General features: G+C 43.2%; 1 protein-coding gene across 1 annotated transcript; it reads left to right on the forward strand.

Annotated features, from left to right (window-relative positions):
• Positions 1-314: 314 nt before the first annotated feature.
• On the forward strand, positions 315-7962 carry T265_14973 (hypothetical protein; the record flags this gene model as incomplete). Its single annotated transcript, XM_009176037.1, has 4 exons — positions 315-471; positions 2550-2725; positions 4499-4606; positions 7807-7962. Coding segments are annotated over 4 exons (597 nt in total), but the record flags the coding sequence as incomplete, so codon positions are not given.
• Positions 7963-11877: the final 3915 nt, after the last annotated feature.

Here is an 11877-nt window from a genome sequence, read left to right on the forward strand (position 1 = left end):
TATGGGAACCCTTGTATATTGTCCGGTTTATTGCCGCAATTCAGGGACGGGATACATTATATCTCCATCTATTCCATGTGACTGATGGGGCTTGGATTATTGACTATAGGGATAGGATATATGGAGTATTTCCGACACGACTAGTCACTGCATGGACATGAGAGTTACCGCGACGGTGGTTCCTGACTATTCTAGACTTGAAACGTGTACTGTCCTATAAAAGATAAACCCAAGCACACGAGTGATCACTGACTTCTATCGGATTAAAGATACATCACCGACTTCACATATTTTTTTTCTTTTTTGCCATTTAGTATGTGAAATATGATGAGTTTGAATGCTTAGTCGATCTTGTCGCCCAGAATCCATCGGTTATACACCAAGTCGATCAGAACAAACAAACGTTGTTGCATCACGCGGCGTCAACGGGGAACTTGAAGATCGTTAAGTTTCTGGTGGCAAACAATGCTCGTAAGTTTCGCGCAGTTGTTGCTGTCCATGCACTAGTTCTTCAAATGTTGTGTAGTCGAACATCAGTATATTTTATAGTCTACCCGTTTACATACTGAACTTCAGGCGAAGTTGTATGTTGCGATCACCAAGGAAATTTCCCCTACAATTTCCAGCTTCTTTTTTCACTTAACACAGTTTTGGTAAAACTTGGAAATGAACTGAAATTTACGGAGTCCCAGTAACCGTCTTTATGCCCTTTGAGACATGCGTACTTGCAGGTGTAAAAATATAAAGACGTGTAACTGTTTAACCGACAGAAAGCAAATTAAGGGATGTTGAATAAAAGGGAGTTAAACAATGCGTCTGCTAACTGTTCCGGTGCAAGCAAATCCCAAACAAACAAGAGGTTGTTGGCTGCACAAGGGGACTATAGAATAGATCTATAAGAAGAGTGAAGATTTGATGACCACAATGATGATGTCCAAGTATTTATGGTGAGAACGAAGAGACGGACACTTTTGGTTGTATTCGAGCGAACGAACCCACACCTGCCAGGCAGATGCAAGACCGGAGTATCCGCGCATGACCACATACACTTTTATCAAATTAATCGCATCAAAATTCCACTCAGGCTATAATCAGTCTACAGAAGGAAATGACGACCTGAAGAGCAGACAACTCAGTTTGCATCAAAGGCTGGTATTCAGTGGCCACACTTATCGTAAAACACACTTGATTATTCTGAGACGAAGTTAATCTAGCTGATTTCCTTATTCGAAATTTCGAGGAGAGACTTATGACGCAAGATGCGGAGCACGAACCAGCTAACTATATCTTGGTTGGCCCTTCAATAATCTGAATTCCTTTATCTCGTTACAGTCCGCATTCAGGGACGAAGAATATGAAGAATATATATGCTTTTCGCCCATTATGACTTGTTTGCTCTTCACTGTTCCTTTGCTGCAATTAGTTTTGCGTGATTTCAGTAAGCGGAGTTCAAGGATTGAAAATGTATCCATGTTCACTATACCAACCGCCAATCGTCTTAACTAAGTTGGGCTAATAAATTCCTTGTATAGCATTATTGCCTCAACGTTAATGACTTCGTAGAGTAACGTTTTGAACAAAATGCAAAGCCTTACCGTCCTACGATTACCAGTGCACAAGTTGGAATGACTGTTCTGCTGAGGGGAATCAATCAGAAGCTAGACTGACTACGAATGACAACAACTTCGAACGACAACAGAATGATATTTATGGTGGAATGCGCGTGATATACGCATGAATCCGTACGCACGAGCTCGACACCGTTTGAGCTCTACATAGGTTAAGATGACTGAGAAAACGGGTGGGAAGTCAAATCTTTTAACGCTTTTCTTTTAGTTTTCTGGTGGCAGCACTTCAGAAACTGATGCATTCGGTTTTCGTAGTGTTGCTAAACGTTCGGCAAAGAAGTAACAATACGGGTGCAGCTGTCACTTAACATGTCTGGTGGGAGGAGGTTAAACTGCCGCTAAACGAAGATGTCGAAATTTTCTGGTTTGCTAAACGATGATCATTGCTCTCCAGAGTAACTGGGTTGATCGCGGGTTGGATACAAGGTTTCATTAGATCACACTCAAAAGGCATGGAGAGCTTCGTTGGGAAAGAAGTTTTGCCTGTTGAAATTGTACCTAGAAGGCTGTCAGTACACAGTCGAACCAGGCAACTGAATTGTCAGTAAAACATGTTTTTACACGTGAATGTGAAAAAATATGCAGGCGACCTTGCTGGTGTGATATACAGAATCAGAGAAAGATAACCAGATATGGAAACTTTGGTGAAACTTTCAAAACCCTCTATTCTATTATGATGACTGTGCCTCGAATCATACTTTGTGTTAAGAACGGGTTTTAGGGAGTTCTAAAACGCAATTTTGACGGCATCTATCGGTGGCGCTAACAATGACCTGCTACTGATTATCAGATTTATCAGTGCAGTGTGGTAAGACCTTTCATAGACTGAGAGCACAGAAGCAACCATCACTAAATGGAGGAAGCCCAAATTCTGTGACCGATCACGCGCTTTGTTAAACCTTCTCTCCAATTGTTTTGAAGAGTTTAATGAAGTTGACAACCGTGGAAACTTGCCACTTCACCTGGCAATAATGAGCGAACACAAAAGCGCTGCAAAATTTCTTCTGAGTATTGGGTCAGAGGCCCGTCTTCCGAACAAAAATGGACTTCAACCGATTCACTTGGCTGCCGAAAGAAATGACAAGGATACTTTGAAGGTTAGTACCTAATGATCAAATTCCGCCCCAAGTCACGTAGGTAGTGAATTGAATCGCATAACATTTGAAAATGTTTGGTAATGCAATAAATAGCATCAAAAGCGAGCTTTCTCGAACAAACCGGCGTTTGATCACAGCATCCTGGTCATTGAATGAAACCGGCTATGGCATCGCGTACAGGGAAATACAACAGTTCACTCGGAGGTCTAATGGTTGATATTAGGTTATGCTGGAATGAGTGAGTGGGACTATCCAGTACAGTGACTTCAGGCCCACACTAATCAAGGCGCTTGCAGAGGGCAAGTTTTAGTCAAAATGTGACAGCCTTAAAGACAAAAAATCGCTTTGATAATGAATAAATTCCTAGACTACACGACAGCGTGCTAAATCATCAATGATAGCGAAGTTCGTTGGTGGTTGATCACATACTACATATGGCCAATGATGCCACTGGTTTGGAATTGGTGATCAAAGACGGCTGTATTCAAAAGTGATGAGTACTCTCTTCCAGTCTTGCAACCGAATGATATCGGGAATTTATTGTGTATTTCACACTTTTTACTAGATTCAGAAACTGTACTGTGGTTGTCGCCAGACGAAGATTTCAAAAATCTTTACCCTGAGAGTCTGGATAGAAGAAGTTGGAATTTAAAATTCCCAAAAGAAACGAGTTTTCAAAAAACTCACAAAAGAATCTAAAAATAAAGCGTTCAGGTATTCTAGTCTGCTAACTTCTGCACGCGCACAGCTCATCCATAAGTCATCCATCGTCTTGGTTGCCAAGTTTATTTTTACAATGTGCGACATCTTAGTAGCATGCTCTATGGTGGATAGTGCTAGGAATGAAAGAAGTATGTGGAAACTGTACCCATCGAATTAGATCTATTCCTTTATAATTGAAAATTTTTCGCGAGAGCTCACCATGTTCTTCTGAAGAGTAAACGATTTCTATTTAGTAGGGAGTACCAGAAGCATGTACAATTTAATATGGATCACTGCGCAGCATAATGTAACGTAATTATCACTTCATGATATCCTTGTTCAAAGGACCATGCTTTCCACGCGTGAGAATATATACAGAATCTCGTTCGCAAGCAGTACCACTTGTGTACATAGAATTTGTCCCACTGGGTCCTGCTTCACTTACTTCTGGTGTCATCACACGTTTGTGTGCAGTAATGAGTTCTCTTTCCCAGTAGGTGAATCCCAGAAAAATAGCGTCTATCATAGCTAGTCACAACATTCCCTCTTCCCAGGCGTGAATGTTATTTTCTGCAACAAGTAGAAAGAAACCGAATTATTAGGACGAAATTTCATTCTTCAGAAACTTTTGTGGTTTCAAGGGTCAAAAACGACCAGTCACTCATCCGTACCATTAAATTATATGGTGTCTTCAAGCGTGCTTTTGATCGTTAGCTGTTATTTTGATTATCAGAGTAGCTTAAGAGGGGAAACCATTACACCTATCGTTTTCTTCTTTGTTCCCAGTCTTCAACTTCACAGATTCATCGTTTGTATACAGAAAGTTTGTCAGTCGGAAACGTCCACGATTTACGTGCTTATAAACTTCAATGAAATTCATTTAGGCGCGGTTAAATATTAACTGTTGAATATAATCATGCGGAAGAGTAGGTGCATCTTCGATGATTTCTTTTCTTTGGTAAACATCTTGGAAATTCGTGTAGAAAGCGGTCTTGGGGACCATGCTGATCTACTGATTTGCGAGATATATACAGTGATGTACGAAGTACCTGACTTTTGGACTCATTGCAGATACTTCTCAAAATCAGCGAAATTGACGTGAATGCTGAAGGCGAACGGGGGGCCAGTCCTTTACACTACTGCTGCCAGAGAGACAGCGTCGATTGTTTACAATTATTGGTAAGTAGCATACAAACGACAAGCGACATTGTCGTCATAACAAAACCTATTAGTTGCTCATGAGTTGCTTATAGATCGATGTAATGACAATTTTGGAGGAATGTGTAACATTATCATGCAACTTGGTTGGGAATATTTTGAAGCGATAACAAGAACAACTTTATTGGTAATGAACAAAATGGGTAAATGCTCACTAAACGTCAAGTAACTCTCAACAAATGTAGTCATCACCCTATTAGAATTATCACCCCGTATTCGTGTTTCACGCCCGAGGTTCCGTCAGGAGATCACTAAATGTGAGTATATGAACATACATGCACACCAGGAACTGCCACCGTGTCATAGTTGTCACACTTTAGCACTGCTGTGTTTATTCAGGCTACACTGGCCAGAACTTCGTCCCTCAAAATGCAGCAATTTCAGGAAGGTCATTGAGAGCAGTGAGGCAGAGTACACTGAGACGCCGCGTTAAGGACAGTTTTGATACCAAGGGGTTCCAGATTAATCTTAATGCTCCCTACAACGGTACCGTGAAGACAGTAATCCGTTTTCTACAGGTGACCAGCGTGTCTATATTTATGGAAGCAGTGATATTACCTTGCACTTAGGAGGAGACGGGTAGAAAAGGTTGACCTTAAAAAACACTCCTGCATTAGGACTCAGAAATCCATACCTTAATGGCTTTTTCTATGGACTAAAACAGACCCAGCCACCAAGTGGGTTAGTCGCTAGCCTCCATAAAGTTGCCTCAAACGAAGTGAACCAAGCTTCGAACTACAGTCCGGGGGCTTGACCAAAATACAGGGACGGCCAAAAGGTTTCAAGGTTGTGCTAGTTGACAGTCTCAAATAACCATGAAGTTGCACCAATTCAGAGTCGAAACCTGGAAAATGGGTACCCATCTCGACAGGGCTAGAAGCGACAGACTCCAATGGCTTGATGCTCTTTTAGCCAAGGAGCTTAGACTTTATGGTATCGATACGGTTGCACTGAGGAGAATTCGGTAGACTGATCCAAGAGGGTTATAGAAAGCTGGATAGACACCCTGTTGGCCCGGATCATCCGTGATAGCTGACGGAATTTCCAGTGGCAAGATTTCAAGTAACTGGTCCTATGAATGGAAGAATACCGAACGAACCGAACCGCATCACCACAGCGCTAATGACCATGCAAATTTCACTCTCGGGAGGATTTTCATCACTTTATCAGTATGCATATTTCTAAAATATCTCAACGATAAATTGAGGAAGGAAAATTCCAGGTGCATTTGTCGACTGTCATCTCATCCACTGGGTCGGAAGATAACACGGTCATGGGTGAACTAAAAGCCTGATGTGCCCATGGCAGACGTAAATGGAAAGTGATAGTCGGAAATGGGGCCACCGATGAAGTCGATTTCACCTGGATGCATAACCAGCTAGGTAGCCCTCGTAAAATGTAGGCCAATAAGCACATTCAGAAACAGCTTATTTACCGTCATTTAAAGAATGAAGCTAGAACTACAGGACAGTTGGAATTCCGTTGACGTGACAGCTTCCAGTCCATGAACCGGAATGTTGGCCTCAAGTTACTTATAATAACCTATCTTTTGGATGAGACCTAAATAACTTACTGGAAAATAAGACTATAACTTAAACATCTATGGGTGCTACAATTCGAAATCTAGGTGAAACTGTCGACAACTTTCCAGCTGACTGATGACTGGACCGAGGGAATGAACAAACTGAAGGCGTGGCTTAAGCAGATATCAGAGACACAATGGTCATTTGTAAGAACTTTCTGGCTATCAGTCTAATGGCCTTACTTAAAGATAGTTGAGCTTTTCTTGTCCCATAGCTGTTTAGCTAATCATTAACTGGTCGGATTTCAAAACTGGTAATGTAGAGCACATCTTTCTGTTCTCTCTTTTTGTTTTTACCTTTTATCGTCCGAACACCATCTAACCTGCATTCTCCAGGTACTCGTTTAGGAACACTAAAACAGCTTCAATAATCCATCGGAAACGAAACTGAAAACTTCAACTGCACAGAGTTTTTGAAAAGTCGGAATCCTCAAGTGCTCTCATGAGGTTTTCTGGACACCAAGTAAATATTCAAAGTAAATGGGCAACCACTATAAAATGGTCCAATAATTTCCAAATCAGTCGTCCGACACTGGGCCGGAGCTTTGAACTTCCCACTTCCTTCAACCGTAGCACCAAGCGTGACAATAGTAATTGGAGTGGTTTGTAAGCAGGTTCTGTTCGGTGTAAAATAGGGGTTGTGCAATCTTCTAGATTTCGCTCACTCTCGTCACGCTTGTACACACTTTGTGAGAGGTCAGGAACTTTGCCGTCTTCAACAAAAGAACTCTGTCGTCATGACGTAATGTCCTTCCTTGTTACCGCAGTTTCTGCCTGCAGTTGTGAGCTTCACATAACGATGAAATCTCAACTGTAAATTCACAGACCTTCTTCCACTAACAGCAACCTATAAGTAGTTCGGAGGAAGATTAAGTTCACAAGATGAGCGAAGCTTTCAGCTAATATTGCCATTCGTGAAGTCAGTCAGCACATTACCTGATAATGTGGGTTCCCTGATCGGCAGATGAGGGGGGCTGTCATACGGCCATAGCGCGAGTTAATCAAACTGCTGATCAAACGTGGTCGAGTGGTTAAGTATTCGGACTGCTAGTGAAGTTGCATGTTCGAAACACCATGCTGGTGATTTTCAATGAAACGGTTATACAATGCTATTCGACTTTTCGGCATTTATCGGACGAAACCTCAATTGAAATTCGAAGATACCCTGACAGGCGTCTAGTGGTCAAATGTTAAAGCGATCCAAACTCTCCAAAGACATAGGACTGGGGCAAGCGTCACCTACAGAAACGCTGGATATGATGCAGTCATTTCGCCAAATCCTGAGCGCATTAGTGAGCGCCGAATGAATCCCAGTGGAGATACTGCCTCAAGCATAATTCTGCGAACGTCGTCAGTCGTTGCACACTGTCCTTGTAGACAAAGAAAAAGTCAAGTCTTCATTTCTGTCAATCAAGGGTGAAAGCTCAGTCGACTTCAGGTGATTTAAAGATATTGATTGGCGTGTTCCCTTCAGTCTCTGTCTTAGAGCCATTGTGAGTTCAGCCTCATAGTTGGGTTATCTGCTAAGTATAAGGCGTTCATATGAAATAAGTCTGGTCCACCAGACCAAGGTCCTTAGCATAATGTTTTCGGACAAATGAGGACTGTCTGCACATACCTTGACGGACTGCAGTGCCTAGCTGAGAAGCTTTCGGCTGCTGCCCCATTGTTCGGCCCAAATAGCAACGCGTGGAAGACCGTTGACCTGCACGAACCTACGCCGAAGAGTCCTTAACACTAATCCGCTCATCTAGATTAGAGCGAAGTTTTGCACCACAGTACGGAAATCTGCTATCGCGGAAACACATTGTCTACCGATTTGACCGTCGACCGTGCGCTGATATCTCATATTGTGTGGGTGTTGGTTGAGGACGACCTGTGAACCTCGGAGAAAGCCAAGCTGCACATCCATAAAGCGATAATTTCGCCTGTCCATATGTAAGACATTGAAATACGAATCACATGTCGGCCTAACCTTCTGATATTGGAGAATATTTCACATCCGCTGACGGACACGAAGATCATCCGACGAACAATGGAGCTTACCACATCCAGGTGGCTACGATGGGTGGGATATGTTCGCAGAATTGACGGAGACAGAATTCCGAAGCAGCTTTTATACAGTAAAATGAATACAAAGAACCGAACCCCTGCCAAAAGAGTGTTATCTTTTCCAGATAAGCCCCACCACTAATACAAAAAGTGCATGTGCGGAAAGTTAAGCCTCTACACGTTTTACTAGCTCCAATTCAACGTGGGCACACAACCTTAACCCATTTTTTGATGCAAACAATTTCTTATCCGCATCTAGGCTCATTTTGTGCAAACATTTTCTCGGTTCGGACATAAAACCTCAAATGAACTTCCTGACACTGAAATTTTCATTCATGACAAGGGACGGCAATACGTTTTTTGCAAAGCCACGAAGTGGTCCATCACCAAGGTTTAGGCAACAATGGCCACCAAATGACACTTTCGGCTGTTTCTGACTGGTGGAGGTGTAATGCTTGACATTGTCGGCAAGAAATCGGTCTTCGAAAGGGGACTTGGCTTCAGCGGTCCAGGATGGAGTTTAGGATAGTAATTCTATTCATTTACTGCTGGTCCAGAAATTTGGCAAAAATCGAATTCTGCTCAGAGGAATTATCTATTAGCCACATGACCGCTGTTGACTGGAACTTTCTTCGCGAAGTCCACGTCTGGTGGCTTTTGCAGACTTCAACAGTTATCGGCGGCCCAGCTATATACGTCGAGATCAATGAAACGCTAATATCTCGCCGTTAAAGCCACGCAGGGTGTCCTTCCCCAGCAGTGGATTTTCGGAGGGATCTGCCGGGAAACTAAAGAGGTGTTCATGTGTTCAGTGCCAGATCGAACCTGTGGCTACTTTGATGGACACAATTCAGGCCTGCATCGCTCCCGGATCAATCATCATCTCCGATATATGGACGCCATACCAAGGAATTGAAACGATGATTGACATGAATTATACTCATGAAACGGTTAGTCATACCGAGAAATTTGTGGATCCAACGACTGGAGCTCACACATCGGATCTCTTTGGCAAATCTACAAGATGTAGAATAAACGCGGTACACACCTATCTTTAGTGGACAGCTACTTGTGTGAATTCATTTGGAGGTAAAGGTACCGAAAAACGGACCTTTTCATGCAAACTATTAATGACCCGTCCCAGTTTGACCCTCTCCAATAAAAAACTAAGAGTACGAATTTCATATCCTCTTTTTTCTAATCTTTTTGGTTGGCGGGGGTTAATTTTTTGGCGGAGATATCTGGAAAAGATCCGAAGAATTTTTCAATATTTGGTTACTTTCGTCGGAAGCCTAAAGTCTGTTAACACGGACCTCTTAAAGTGGGAGGCAAAACATGAAAGAGGACGGCATGGAGGAAACGATACTAGACATACTACTATCAGATATTGACTGCTGCTTCGAAGAATCTATTCAAATTCGGTTTCCACGCTTGGTATCCTTATACATCCTACTTGTCCGCTGACGAGCGCACGACTGAAACATTCGGCAGTCCGAATTTATGGTGTAGATGCCGACGGCCGCTCTACTGAAACATCGCACCTGATGGTAGGTTTATTAATGCTATTGTGTGAACGGCGACGTATTTTCGATTATGCCTTATGATAATCAATAACGGGGATTTTGTGACTGAATCTGGAAGAAAAACGCGGTCGCAATCCATATAGATGTAAATAAATCCAAAATACCTACTCAGTAATACCTCTAACTGGATGAATTTCCAGGCATTTTGTCACCCGCTAACTTCGTTTTTCAATGTTGTTCGCCACTTTTGCCGCTTTGAACCCTCAGAAATTAAAAATCTTGTGACCTTGCGGAGCACGAGTTCACGCATCCCCTTTACACTTCTCACTGGGGGTGTATTTCTTACACCGGTCAGATGCCAGCAGTGTGACTCACGTAAGTAACTACAAATATTGCAGCTTGATTACAGAAAACTACGATTTATAGGTAAGCTTTGGAGGCGAATTATACCTTCTGACCAATTAACGGCTCCTTGTACACATATCAACTTCAAAGATAAAATAGATAGGTAACTCTTTTCAGATTATAGCATGGTTGGATTTTTTGTAAATTTAAAGTTAGGGGCTTGCATGACTGTGTCAATGTTAGATTCAAGTTACCTCCTATTGGAGCTTTATTGATATTGCAATTACTGAGATCTCAGCGAACTGTATCAATCCCATTGGCTACTTTGTCGTAGGCGATTTCGCAGAACACATCATTGCTGGAGCGATATACACTAGCGTTGTATTCACATCATATGTGTGCCTCATGTGAACTTCAATCCATTACACGATGCATTTGTATAAATGTTGTCCGTCATAGTAATCGTGGAGGACATTTCGGGAATTACAAACTTTTTATTTGAATCTTTGGGCTCATTTCAATCAACTACTTGGCTTCAGACGTTGGCAGGTTAGTCCCAGAACTTTCATCTTGAAACATATTTTGACGGGCTGTCCTCCGTCATTAGCACCATCAGGTGCAGAGGATGTGTCCAAAATACAGAGGACCTGAGATGTGCGCATGGTAGGTCTTACAGTGACACACACAAGACAGATGGTGATATGTGGAGATTTGGTAATCTTCAGTTGTTTTTTCGTCTTCTCAGTGAGGCCAATCTATGCTTAAAAGCTGAGGAGCGCTTTACAACCGTTTCACCTTCATCGTGAAACATCAGCGCTGCTCACGAAATGCGGAGACCTACTAGTCGTTGAACACTTAACCTTTCGTCCCTGAGGAGAAATACCACAACAGAAACCGATTTTATTTGATCTCATCATATTCTTATTATTATCATTAAAGGTTTGGGCCTCATTTTTTTCACAGAGCCCGACCTAAAGCTGCCACCTTGACGTGGTGGTCATGCTTGAGTGCTGCAATGATCCTGCGGGCCACACTGGCTGGAACTTCGTTCCACAAGGTGCAACCATGCCAGGAAGGCCAAAGGGGAGCAGCCGGACCAAGAGCAGCGAGACCCCGCACCACGAGTAATCGTGCTACGAGGCGGTCTGGGGGTAAAGTCGTACTGTCCTCTGCGACAGGAGTGTGAAGGCAGTAAGGTGTTTCCCCAGGCGACCAGCATGTCCATATTCATGGAAGCAGCGATGCTGCCTTCCCCCGAGGAAGGACGGGTTAGAAAAGGTCGGCCCCAAAAACCGCACACTCCGATCGCCCACCGGTTGACCGTGACCGCCGGCGCATTATCCAATACGGTCGAAATACTTTTAAAACCAAAGAGCCTGGTGCTGCTCAAAAGGCAGCTAATGTGCGCGGCTGCATCAGGAATGAGAGAGTAATGCCTTATTCCCTGCGCCCTCGGGTTAGGCCAACCCCCTGCAGCCGATCAGGTCGGAATATTGAGTCATCGGCTCCAGGTAGGGTCCCCAAAGAAAACCCTACATTTTCCCACTGCCTCGTGCGTCAGACATTTGAGTCAGAGGCTAGGGTCAGGGTCCCCGAACAAAACCCTACGTCATCCCACTGCCTTGTGGGTCAGACTTTTGAGTGGAAGGCTCAAGGTGGGGTACCTCAACCAAACCCCCTTCCTCGGCCTGGGCAACCGGGAAGTATCATTTGCCCGCGCAGTTCAGCGT

The sequence above is a fragment of the Opisthorchis viverrini genome (genome assembly GCF_000715545.1).
Source record: "Opisthorchis viverrini unplaced genomic scaffold opera_v5_309, whole genome shotgun sequence".
Lineage (NCBI taxonomy): Eukaryota > Metazoa > Platyhelminthes > Trematoda > Opisthorchiida > Opisthorchiidae > Opisthorchis > Opisthorchis viverrini.